At 43.8% G+C, this 13,389-nt stretch overlaps 1 protein-coding gene across 1 annotated transcript in view; it reads left to right on the top strand.

Moving 5' to 3' along the window:
- The window catches only part of LOC120794716 (putative uncharacterized protein MYH16), a 52,962-nt gene extending 40,453 nt beyond the window's left edge, over positions 1-12,509 (top strand). Inside the window, exons 8-24 of the mRNA XM_040135969.1 lie at positions 270-326; positions 4,450-4,536; positions 5,343-5,588; positions 5,702-5,819; positions 6,528-6,655; positions 6,793-6,989; positions 7,075-7,207; positions 7,291-7,507; positions 8,196-8,332; positions 8,853-8,956; positions 9,205-9,397; positions 9,480-9,683; positions 9,784-9,909; positions 10,014-10,184; positions 11,133-11,333; positions 11,432-11,578; positions 12,357-12,509. Coding sequence (XP_039991903.1) covers positions 270-326; positions 4,450-4,536; positions 5,343-5,588; positions 5,702-5,819; positions 6,528-6,655; positions 6,793-6,989; positions 7,075-7,207; positions 7,291-7,507; positions 8,196-8,332; positions 8,853-8,956; positions 9,205-9,397; positions 9,480-9,683; positions 9,784-9,909; positions 10,014-10,184; positions 11,133-11,333; positions 11,432-11,578; positions 12,357-12,509 — 2,619 coding nt within the window. The remainder of the gene's footprint in view (positions 1-269; positions 327-4,449; positions 4,537-5,342; positions 5,589-5,701; positions 5,820-6,527; positions 6,656-6,792; positions 6,990-7,074; positions 7,208-7,290; positions 7,508-8,195; positions 8,333-8,852; positions 8,957-9,204; positions 9,398-9,479; positions 9,684-9,783; positions 9,910-10,013; positions 10,185-11,132; positions 11,334-11,431; positions 11,579-12,356) is intronic.
- Positions 12,510-13,389: the final 880 nt, after the last annotated feature.

A 13,389-nucleotide genomic window follows, 5' to 3' on the forward strand; every position in this document is an offset into this window, starting at 1 on the left:
ACCTGAGGAAAAAGCCAGAGGCAGCCCGAATCCCCAGAGAAAGCAGAGTGTACGAGACGGCCTCACCACACACAAGTGTCGCCTTGAAATAGCAAACAATCTGCGGACGTGACGGCCCATTTGTTCTCTGTCAGAATGATATAGGCGCTGCGAAACCAGAGGATAACAGCTCAACTTAGGATATCCTAGTCATATTTTATATTTGAGTGAAAGCAGACTGTTTTTTTTCACTGAAGTCCATTTCAGCATCAACTTTTTGCTCTCTTTAGGCCCGCATTGAGGAGCTGGAGGAGGAGCTGGAAGCAGAGCGGACCATGAGAGCCAAGGTATGGTATATCTACGCTGTATAACGTCGCCCCTCTCCCACAATGAAACAAAGAGCAGATGAGCCTTCAATGTGTCTGTCAGGCTGCAGGGCAGATAAGAGGGTCCCAAGCAGCTCTGGGATCAGCTCGGCTCGGCTGTAACGCTCAGGCCTGGGGTGTTAAAAGCAGTTTGTGGAGTGAGGGGGAAGACTGAAGGAGAGAAAAATAAGAGAAAAACGATTGCTGATGTGTTGGCAGCCTGTGGGGTACATGTGTGGGTGCTGCGCCTCTGGTCACCCCAAACTATCTGCACCTGTGATAATAAACTTGGGGGGAGAGACCTTGTGTTTCTGATTAACATACAGGGCAACCCCAGAGGCGTAGAGGGACCCCAACATCCTTTTTCCTCTCTCTTAATTCTTATTTTTCCCAATCTTTCTCTGTCCCTTATGCTCACTCACACACACACACACACACACACACACACACATCATTGCACCTTCTGTTTCTTGTAATCCCCTCGTCTTGCTCCTAGAAGCAAATCGGAAGAACGGGCCATTTTTTCCTTCTTTCTTTTCATTGAGGCAACGCTTCCAAGACATCTTCTTTGTAATGTAAAAGGCTCTCAAAACAGCGTGCCTGGTTCATATAAAGGTAACCTCCCAAGGTGGGCGCTTTAAGTGCTTGTTGTTTCAATCAAGATGCTCTTAAAGCGTGTGTGTATTTAAGCCACAGAACCAGGTTGTCCCTCTTAAGTCCTGACTTCAGTTCCCATGTTACAGTAGGTAAATGCAGAAATGCAAAAGGTACATATTTCACCCGAGTGCTGAATAGAGTGACAGTGGGCCTGAGGGCATGTTTTGCAGACTTCTCCCCACAGTGGGTGGTATTCTTAATGGTGCTAGCTGGGGCTCCCCTCCCCACCAGTCTCCAAAGCGACAGAGCGGTGAAAGAGGCAGGCAGAGACATGCAGGTCTTTATCAGTTCCACAGCCTGCGTCCTCAGAGGAGCTCAAATCCAACATACCTCTGCTGCAGACAGGCTCGCTATTGTTAAGCTCTGCTCCTCAGGTCACACGGGGGAGATATCACCAGGAGATAGAGGCTGACAGACAGCACTATCTTCCACGGGATCTCCTTCCGGCTGGAATGCCAGCCGGTCTCACATACTGTACGGTAGAGTATTGTACAGTAGAGCACTCAGGCACAACACCACAAATAAAAAGCACACATAGCGTTCGAAAAGTATGTGATCTATAAGACATACAGATCTCAGTATATTTGAATTGGGCCACTTTCATTCTTGTGAGGATGGAAAGGTGTCTGAAACAACGTTAAATTAGGTCACACTAAAAGGCTCAATTGAAACCCATACTAAAGAAAATGAACTATAAAGCAGCCCGTATAAAGATTTTTATATGATCAATGGGTCCAATAACTCTGTGTAATGTGAAAGGGGTCTCTTGTGGTGACCAAGCGCCTGAGTCTGCAGTTCTCTTCAACTCTGCAGAGCTTTTTTAGCTTCTTAGCTTGTCGTTTTGGGTTTACCGCCTGAAACTTGAAAAATGTTGCAATCCGGTGTAATCAGCATCATTTTCGGTTTATAAAAAGACAGTTATTTCCCTCAGGACTTGCTCAAACAGCTAAAAGAGGGATGAATACCGGACTCACATGCATCAGACGACCAGAAACATGACTTCAAATGAATATTAATGTTGTTCTGCATCTGCTGGATGTGTAAATAGGCAGTTGCTTGCTAACACATTCGCCATAATGTCCAAATGGACAGTTGTAATGGAAAATGCATTTACAATATGCACCTTCACAATCATCTCAGGGTAGACACCTCACCCCACCTTGTTAATTTTTATGAAAACAGGGTGTTAACATAGATTAGCTTCTCTTTATGCGTAGCTGGGACCAGACGAGAACCTCGATCACACTGGAGGCTGAGGTGATGGATGGACTGATAGGATACTAGAAAGCACATATGCAAACATACATTACATTGGCATGTATGCACTCCTACTCTTTCACGCTCTTGTGCAAGCGAAGAAGAATCTCCCTTCTCCCACAGGAGACTTTAGGAGCACTGACCTCCCATTAGCATGTGAATGGGATCGAGTGGTGTCGGGTGGTGCTGGTCCAGAGGAGCTGTTGACTCAGTCAGCAGTGCGGAGGAGAGCGATGAGTGAACCGAGTGCTTAGTGTTAACCCTCTCCACGGAGCCAGGTTGTAGACTCCGAGGGTGGGGCTGGGGGAGCTGGTGGGCCACAGGTTTTTGGAGACTGAGCTGGGGCGTGTGGGGGGTGACAGAGGAGGCCCCCGGTGAGTATCATCTGTTTTCCCTTGTTCTGCCTGAGGCATGTTGACGGCTGTGGCTCATTGCTGCTATCAGGGAGGCCTGAGACCGCAGCTTTTACAGACCGGCCTCAGCAGCTACAGCTGTCCTTAAACCAGCTGTAAAAGATTGGTGTAAAAACAACAAGTTCTTAAACTACAAAGCGCTGGCTGTTTGTGTGTGTAATGGCTCTGCGTTATAAACTCTCTGCATGTGTGCTGTACCATGTTCGAGGGTGAGAGGGGTCGCTCTGAGGGCCTTGTTGGGGACTTTCAACATTTTTGCAGCTTTAAATATTTTATTTGTTTTGCATGTCTATGCAAAAATGTGTTTTATATTTTTGTTTGATGTATGGTATCAAGTTCTATTGTACTGGTGGCGCCAGTGTGGATTTGCTGTGAAGATGCTGATATTTTATGATTGTATTTGGCATCGTTTGGATTTTGTCAGGCGCAATTTCTCCTGAAAAAAGTGTTTCTTTCATGAGATATGAAAACTCTTAAGTACAATTTAATAACTTGGAATTGTGGACAATGAAAATGTATAACTACTGCTATTTTTTAAAAATATGGGTAATTGTAAGAAAATGGTGTGGTTTATCTGATGATATTGTTTCATGAGAGTCAGTTAAGATTCAAGGCTTATTCAACATGTTCTATCCCCCAGTTAGTTTTCACTTAAAGCTGCACGAAAGCACAATATTTTTATATTACCATTGGATCAAATGACTTCATGTAATGTTAAAGGTGTCACTCATAGTGACACACCACCTGCTCATTAAAACACAGCAGACAGACACAGTTAGCAACTAGCTGGTGAACATAGTGGAGCATTTAGCTGCTAAATCAGCAGATATTTGCTCTAGAGTTGTTGGAGAGCAATATAAATCTAGCAGAAGACTAAATATTGGACTTACATTCATCAGGTGGTCATAAGCAAGTGTTCAAATAAATTCTAAAGTTGTGCCATGTCTGCTGCATGTAGTAATATGCAACTGTTTGCTAGCATGTTAGCAATCACAACTTTATAGAGTGATAATATGTCAGTGCTGTGCTGACAGCTTGTTAGGCTGCCCCCAAGTAGCCAAAAGAAAAAAATAACCAGTCCATCATCAGCTTTGATAAATCCTTTATGTAAAAAAGATCGAAATCCAGCATCACATCAAAAAGCAAGACTGCAACCAGCATGGCTTTACGTTGTAGGATGTTTAGCAGTAAAGAGAGCATTGGATAACATCCAGAGGACACAGTAGTTCCCAGGTAATATGTGTACTGTGTGACAGCAGCTAAACCCTGCATTGCTCTGATTGGATACCAGCTACTCTCCTGACCTCTGACCTCAGCGAAAGATCACCTCTTATTGTGGGCTGGGCTGTCAGTCATACTGATCCCCTGGTGGTCAGATATCCTGGCAGGTAGGTCTGCTTCAGAGCCAGAGTAGATGAAGTCTTCTGCCTGACTGGTAACATATTGGAGGCCCATCGGCACATCTAAAGCTAAGAATGCTGGATTCATGTATGTTAATAAATCACTAGATGGAGGCTTTTTACTCAGTTATCACTCAAAGACTTACCAGTATACTATGACTTTGCCCTGTGGTGGAATGGGAATGTACACTACTGTGATACCAGATAGAGGATCAGTCTACTCTTGGATAAATTGCCATCATGTATACTGTGTGCTTTACCATGATAGAAAACATCATGGCCTAGCAAGCTACTGTTTTGAATCATATGGAAATAAGTCTGATCACCTTGTATCACACTGTCCATTACCATTTTTGAACTGTCTTGTGTGTTGTTCAGGTGGAGAAGCAGAGAGCAGATCTAACCAGAGAACTGGATGATCTCACTGACCGACTGGAGGAAGCAGGAGGAGTCACCGCCTCACAGGTAAACTGTATTCTTGCAAAAACACACACACACACACACACACACACACACACACACACACACACACACACACACACACGCACAGTTTGTACTGTTACCTTTAAAAAAAAAATCTGCACAACATTAGACAACAAGACTGAGGGTTCCAGCCCTGATAGTGGCTTTGCTGACCACACATCGAAACCAAAACGTACAGCTGAGGCTGAAGGGAGTAACATTAGTTTTGCAGGTATTTTATTTGAATTTTATTTGCAGATATTTTAAACCAAAGTATTGGATGAAATTTTGACCTGATGATGGCGCTAGATGAAAAGTGCAGTCTGGGGGATGAACTTTGAATATCTTTATTGATTTTATCCATTAGCACGGATAAAAATATGACCATCATATCAATATGAATCACAAAGTGGAGCTGCGACATGGCCCTGCCAATCAAAACTTTAGATTTGATTCATTTCCCCAAATAACATTTTTTTTCATTAATTATTATAAGAACCACCTCTGGTGGTGACCAAACATCCCAAAAACTCACCAAAAGTCTCCAGATAATTAAGTCAGTGTGGTCTAACTGACAATAATGAAAGTTTCTTGAAGTAATGGCAACCATATGAAAATTGTAATATTCAATTAAAATTAAAACACTGTGTGCAACATATTTATTTACAAATGAATCACTCAAAACTGACTCTTCAAAAACTCCTTACATTAGGTAATGCGCTTTGGCGTGATGCAGGTTTTCCACCACCACACTGTGCTGCATTAAATATACAGTGGAAATTTACATGCAATGTGTGTGTGATTAACAGATGGAGGTGAACAAGAAGCGAGAAGCTGAGCTACAGCGTCTCAGGAGAGACCTGGAGGAGTCTTCTGTCCAGTCTGAAGCTCTGGCTGCGTCTCTGAGGAAGCGGCACACGGATGCCATGGCAGAGCTGAGCGAGCAGTGTGAGGCTCTGCAGCGGGCCAGAGCCAAGCTGGAGAAGGACAAGCAGAACCTGAGGATGGAGGTGGACGAGCTGGCCGCGTCACTGGACAGTCTGCAGAAAGCTAAGGTCAGGATCTGGATCTGCGTCACGGCCACAACAACAAGCCAACAAAATCCTAGGCCTGTGTGACCTGGTTACTGTGGCATGATGTGCACTGGTGTGTTTTTGTTGTGCTGCAGATGTCCTCGGACAGCCAGATGAAGAAGCTGGAGGAACAGTTGTCGGAAGCCAACAGGAGAGGAGACGACTTGCAGAGGACGCTCACTGATCTCAGTGTGGCCAAGAACAGACTCACAGGTACACTGATGGTAGACTCATTAAACCTGAATTCTAACCAGTATTCTGGCAGATATACTCAGTCTTAAGGTTTGTTCAAATCATTCAACTGATTCACGTTTTGCAGTATTTCTTTTTGAAGTCAAGAAATCTGGGAATATGCTGCTGGGAAGTAGGAGGTCTTGGCCTCATATTTCTTAGAACAGGACATAAACACAGAGATGGAAAAAAATGGACACAAAAATGTAACAAGTTAGATCGTAAAGGCTTCAAAAAAACGTATTTTTTGTCAATCTGCTTCTTACTATGAGTAATGGGATCCTACATGAACTGCCAAAAAAAGAACTGTTTTGGTTATTTCATATGAGAGATTTATGTCAGTGTTGTTTGCTCTGTGCTCTTCTCACTGGTTTGAGAAGAGCACAGAGCAATATCTTTGAGCAATATCCTCGAAGAGCAAAGTCCTTTCAGCTTTATACTGTGTATCTTTCTCAGTTAGGCAGAATACACGGTGTTGTAAGCAAACAGAGATCAGTACAATTACGAGACAAAAAAATCTCATTGTATTCTTGTGTTGAATATATGGGGTCTGAGATATCAGGAACTGATGTTTTAAATTTTAGACTTGATGAAGCATGTTTTGGGCCGTCAGTGTTACAGAAGCTTGCATGTGTACGGTGCTTCAAAGTGCTTCACTGTAACAATCACCGGTCTTGTGTGTCCTGTCAGCTGATAACGCAGATGTAAGTCGACAGATGGAGGAGGCAGAGAGCAGAGCCAGTCAGCTGACGCGCTCCAAAACTCTGCTCCAAACCCAACTGGAGGAGCTGAAGAAACAACTGGACGAGGAGGTGAAGGTCAGTGTTTTCAGCTCGATATGGAAATATCAAATATGAATATGATTTTCTGTATTCAAATAAATGGGAAAAAAACGTCTACAGTGTTTTTCCACTCAGAGCCATATATTCACACGTGTCTCTGATGTTGTTGCCAGTGTAAGCAGGTGGTCAGCAGCAGTCTGAGCTCAGTGCGGCAGGAGTGTGAGGTTCTGAAGGAGCAGCTGGAGGAGGAGCAGGAGAGCAAGCAGGAGCTGCAGCGCCTCGTCTCCAAACTCAACAGTGAGGTCACGCACTGGAAGACCAAACACGAGTCTGACACCATCCAGCATGCTGATGAGCTGGAAGAAACCAAGTACGTGGTGTTGATACTGGCAGTCATTTGTCACGTTTGACACTTTGAATGTATCTGAGTGCTTTGAATAATGTGCGGGTGACAGGAAGAAGCTGGCAACCAGGCTCCAGGAGGCTGAGGAGGCCGTGGAAGCCACCCAGGCCAAATGTTCCTCACTGGAGAAAACTAAACAGAGGCTGCAGGGTGAGGTGGAGGAGCTCTGCATGGACCTGGAGAAGGTAGAGCAGGAGACACACTGTATGAGCGTAGCAGTGCCATAACTTTTTTGTTGTTATCCTTGAACATATGTTCCGTGTCCCAGGCCAGCAGCTGCGGTCAAGCTCTGGATAAGAAGCAACGGGTCCTGGAGAAGCAGCTTGGAGACTGGAAGCTGAAGTGTGAGGAGCTGGTGGCTGAGGTGGAGGGCTGCCAGAAGGAGAGCAGGCAACATGCCAGCGAGCTCTTCAAACTCAAGACAGCACATGAAGAGTCTCTGGAGCAGCTGGAGGCTCTACGCAGGGAGAACAAGGCCTACCAGGGTACGACTATACATATGGGGGGTTTTAAGGAATAGATAGGCATTTTGGGTAATATAGTTATTCCCCTTTCATGCTAAGTCAGAGGAGAAGATTGATACCACTCTCATGTCTGTGGCTTACATATGGAATAGGAGTGAGGAGGCTATTAGCTTAGCTTAGCAGCTAGCTTAACAGCTATCTTGGCTTAGTTCGAAGTTTAAAAATGTGGCTACCTCTAAAGCTCCCTAATTACCACAGTGCATCTCATTTATTTAACCAATACACAAACACAAATGCAGAAGAGCTTGGAGACAAGTGCTGGGCAAATAGAGAACTGGCTGCTTGTCAAGAAATAGTTACATCATGCAACTCAACAAATAATAGATGTTTTTACATTTCTGTTTGTGTACAGAAAAAAAAGGTGAAAATGAAACTTTATGAACTTTGGACAGAACCAGGCCAGCTGCTTCCCTCTGCTTCCAGTCTTTATGGCTAGGCTAAGCTAATGGCCTCCTGGCACCAGCTTCATACATAATCCACGGACAGGATCATCTTCCTTTCGGCAACAAAAATAAATTAGCATATTTCCTAAAAAAGATATTATCCAAAAATAAAATTTTTTCCTGAGACTCTCTAATAATAACTAACAGTGGCTAATATTAACCATGGCTCAATTGGCCTTGTGTGTGTTTTTCTCTTTGTGTGACAGAGGAGGTAGCTGACCTTACAGACCAGCTGTCAGATGGAGGTAAGAGTGTCCATGAGCTTCAGAAAGCAAAGAAGAAGATTGAGATGGAGAAAGAAGAGTTACAGGCCTCACTGGAGGAATCTGAAGCAGCTTTGGAGGTACACAGCTTTAGCTTTAATTTTGAAAGTTTAAAATGTAATTGTATGCTAACACCACCACAACTTTATAAGGTCCCCCAACTTTATAAGGTAATCAGTTATTACAGCTTTTAGTCGGAATCCAAAAAGCACCCCCGATTTCCCTGTACACCAAGCCCAAAGTGGACTAGAGCCTGCCCAACATTTTGACTTTAGGGCCACACACAATCACATTTTGTTCTTCTGCATTTATCAGTGGGAAGTTATACGACATTAAAGACTGAATGTCTGCAACATAGGTTGAGAGTGAGGTAGCTTTATGGTAAAAAAAAAAATCTGTGTATCATCAGCATAACAGTGAAAAAAAATATTGCAGTTGCAGGTTATGTGACCTAGAGGTAGTATGTAGATTGAGCACAATAAAGGATCAAATGCAACAAAAAGGTCCAAAAGCACTAGCAAGGATGATTAGTTTAGATATTGCTCACTAATTACCAGGATTATAGTTAGGATTACTCCTAAAATTTCCCTGGTTTCCCAGGCCGAGGAGACCAAGGTGCTGAGGCTGCAGCTGGAGTTGTCTCAGGCTAAAGGAGACCTGGAGCGCAGACTGCAAGAGAAGGAAGAAGAGACTGAGGCTTCTAGGTACCTCATCTCCTCCTCCACAGCACTAATACTCTTTTAATACTCTAACATAATTATTTTTCTTCCTGTTTTCGATCTCCCTTTACTCCCGCTACAAAGCCATAGTACATTATATTTGGAGGTGAAACTTGTTTCATTAAACTGTTTCTCACCTCAGACCCTGCTATATTGTCTCTGCAGCGGCACATGCATGGTTCATTTTTCAATACCTCCTTTCGCCATCCATTCATCCCTCTCTCCTCTGTCAGAAAAAGCCACCAGAGGGCATTAGAGTCCCTGCAGGCCAGTCTGGATGTGGAGGTGAAAGGCAGAGCAGAGGGACTGAAGCTGAAGAAGAAACTGGAAGCCGACATCAATGAGCTGGAGCTGCAGGCAGACCTGCTCACCAAGAACAACGCAGAGCTCGGCAAGAACAGCAAGAAGATGCAGCAGCAGATCAAGGTCAGATGATGAGATACAGTGGGATTTGTTTTCTACAGCAATAGTCTGAGACTTACAGAATGAGCGTCCTTCCCTGTCCCAGGAGCTGCAGGCTCAGCTGGAGGAGGAGGTGCGGAGCCACGAGGAGCGCAGGGAGGAGCAGGCAGCTGTGGAACGACGCTGTGGGCTATTGGTCAGCGAGGGGGAAGAGACTCGTGCAGCCCTGGAGAGCGCAGAGAGGGCCCGCAAGACCCTGGAGACCGAGCTGCTGGAGGCTAATGAGAAATACAGTGACCTCAACAACCAGGTGATTCATAGCGTCTTCGCTCTGGTGCCCTGCCGATGCTAAAACTCTAATCTGATCCATAGGCTTGTGACATTCTTTATGTTTTCTCTCGTGTGTTCAGTTCCAGTCGGCTCTGAGTGGGAGGAGGAAGCTGGAGGTGGATCTGCAGACTCTGCAGCAGGAGCATGAGGAGCTACAGGGAGAGCTGAGAGAATCCACAGACAAGGCCAAGAAGGCCAGCTGTGAGGTAAAACACACACAACACAACTAGGTATTACTGAGGTACTATAGCAGTTGAGTTCAACACGTCCATTGTGAAATGACGCTTTTGAAATGGTGTAATCGTCTCAGTTGGCACGAGTGGGGGAGGAGCTGCGTCTGGAGCAGGAGCACACACTCCACCTGGAGAGGGTGAAGAAAGGTCTAGAGGCTCAGATCAAAGACATGAGCAGCAGGCTGGATGAGGCCGAGCAGATGGCTCTGAAAGGAGGAAAGAAGATCATCCAGAAGTTGGAGGGAAAGGTACGGAGTCATAAACATGTCTGTCTATCAGTTTGACTAGCCATCTGTGACTAGTCCGGAGCAAGACGACTCAGACTGCCGTGGTATTTGGTGTAATTATTTGGAATCCTCACGGTATGACGTTATGATGGAGGTGAGCCTCCTGATCCTCCAGGAAGCGTCACCATCAGGCTAAAGTTTCGCAAATATGGAAAATGATAAAAAAAAGTTTCCTCTTCACTGAATTTCAGATGGAAGTCTACTTTAAAACATTTATTTCAGTATACCTGTATTTGACATTGTAATAGTAATAAAAAGGGTCACCACATGTCCTGATCATTTGGAGGCGATTTTAACAGATTTAAAGATCGATTCCTTTTATTTATCTTAAATGACCACAAAACTAATTACCACAAAGTGAATCTGGGGCTTCTGGGGCCTTTGGGGCCCTTGAGGGTCTGAACCCAATACATCCTGCTTTAATGGCCCAGTGGCCTTTAATCTAGCGCCATCTTCAGGACAAAGTTTACATGAAACATTTTAAGCCCAACTAATGGTAAGACTCAAAGAAGAGTTGTTCTGTCCAGCACTGAAGAAACTCATAGTTGATTCACAAGGAATCTTTAAAGGGGCATTCCACCAATTCTGCACACAATTAAGTCTACTAGTCATGAGGAGTACTACTCAACCTGTAAAAACAGTTGTCTAATGTCTTCTGCGTCTCTGGAGGAGCATTCTAGAGTGTGAGACCAAAAACCTGGTGAGGTGCTGGAGTACCTCTGTAACTTTGATTTGTAGCGTAAAGTGGATTATTTCACCTCGCAGGCAGATTTGATTACTCTGATGAAAGATTATTCTGCGTGGAAAGAGCACATTTAAATGTCAAGCCAGTATAAGTATGAAGCCCTCCCACACACATTCAGAAACAGAGTCAGAGCTAGAGTCACCGAGTGGTGTGCCTGTGTGCAGGTGAAGGAGCTGGAGCTGGAGCTGGACTCGGAGCAGAAGCGGCACGCTGAGACGGTGAAGACGCTGCGGAAGAATGAGCGTCGGCTGAAGGAGCTGCTGTTCCAGTCGGAGGAGGACCAGAAGAACCAGCAGAGGATGCAGGAGCTGGTGGAGAGGCTACAGAACAAGATGAGGGCCTACAAGAGACAAGTGGAGGAGGCCGTACGTCAGCTTGTCCCCTCCCTCCAAAACCATGTAACCTAGAGTACATATCTCTTGATGATATTCCTTTGATGACACACACAGTGTTGTTATTACAGGAGGAACAAGCTAACATGAACCTGGCGAAGTACAGGAAGACGGTCCACGAGCTGGATGATGCTGAGGAGCGGGCTGACATCGCTGAGTCAGCACTCACCAAGATCAGGACCAAGAACAGAGGCAGCTTCGGCAAGGGATACTCCTCAGTGAGTAACTTTAGACTACTCGAAGGTATACTCACCCAACATCAGTCCGAGTCAAGCTGTTGACTCGGACTGATGTTAGAGCTTTTGCTTCGGCATTGTGGGATTCTGTTGTTGCAAATGAGGTCTTTATGCATTCTTCTGTTATTACTCAGACTTAGAATTTAACGTGGACTGAAGTTAGTGCAATTTTATCATGAAATTGAAATTGGAAAAGAAGTGATTTTTTTTTGCTGTATAGAAGTAAGCAATTATTAATTGCTCTTTATTTATCCAAATTGACCAAGCACTTTCAACTGCAACTGATATACTTCACTGAGGCTTAGACTGAATTTTTAACAAAAGAAGGAAACAGTTTTTAAAGCTGAATCCTTCAGCTGCCTCCCATAATGAACTGATTTCATTTGGTGTTAAGTTAGTTAAAAATGTATTGTATAAGGAGTTGAATCCAAGCACAGTACATAATGTAGTCTCTAATGTTTTTTCATAATGTTAGGTAGTACACAGAATTGCTATTCTTTTGTATGTTACTGATTGTTTAGGGCAATTGCTTCTTTCACTGGCATGCAGTTATACAATAAAACAACAGAACATTTCATTGTAATTATTGAGGAAACACTTCATAAAGTCAAGCATCTTTGCTCAAAATAAGTAAATTACAATCCTCAGGATTTAGGTAGGACGACCAAAGACAAAAAAAACAGACCTAAGAATAGCCCCGAGGTATTATTTTCTGTGGTTGCTCTGGATAATGACTCTGAGGCGTGTCTTGCTTCGCCAGGGTTACAGCACGCCGTACCCCGGCCTGGTTAGATCTCCCAGCTCAGTGGGCTCGGAGGGCAGAGGGGAGAAGATCCTCAACGATGACAACGAGTCCGTCAGCTCCCTCATCCCGGCCTATCTCAACTCCCTCAAGAAGCTCATGATTGATTAGAAAGACAGCTGTGACAACACCGCGGTCAGTTCTGTCTCCTTCCAGTCTCTGCACCATCCTAAATCTTGAAGAGACCAAACATAGTATGAAGTTTGAAACATCAGGAAGTTTCTTTTAAGGAACACTTTCAGGTCATAAACAAACCATTCAGTGTGTCACCTGTTTGTGATTACTGTACATTCCCATTGATTTTTATCTTAAATGTACTCACTCCTTCCTCTTTGTGTTACGGCTGCATGCTATAAGATCACAGCTTTAATAACACACTCCAGCTTTAATCCAACACACTTTTATATCCACTTCATAATGTAATATTTGTATGTAAAGGAGATTGAATATGGAACTGTACTGTAAGCATTTTTAAAATTCCACTCTAGTAAAAGGTAACACTTTACTACAAAGACCAGTTAAAAGTCATGTATAATTCATCATGTAATTTATGAACATCGTTAACAAATCCTTTATTTACATTTGTAAATAACACAAAATAATAATATATCACTCTTCTGTTGTTTTTGAAGCTTTAATCTTAAGTATAAAATATTCACCATTTATAAATGTGTGTGTGTGTTGTGCCGTGGTACACTTTCCACACAATGTTGTCTGGACTCACATTGTGAAATAATAAGCCAGACAAAAATTTAACATAAATCTATTTATTCAGCGTAGAGAGGCTAAAACTGCAGATAGCTAGCTAAATCAGATAAGACCTCATCGGTCCACCTGCTAGTTCAATGACTGTATGTAGATGGACAACATGACAGCTTGTCAAAACTGAAGCCAGAACATCCCGATCGCCCCCTGGTAGCTGACTACAGTATAGATCCCAAACCCTGCCGCCTCCATGTTAGCGAAACCAAACTAAAAAATTAAAGCACGC

This window comes from Xiphias gladius, chromosome 9 (assembly GCF_016859285.1).
Source record: "Xiphias gladius isolate SHS-SW01 ecotype Sanya breed wild chromosome 9, ASM1685928v1, whole genome shotgun sequence".
Taxonomy (NCBI): Eukaryota; Metazoa; Chordata; class Actinopteri; order Istiophoriformes; family Xiphiidae; genus Xiphias; species Xiphias gladius.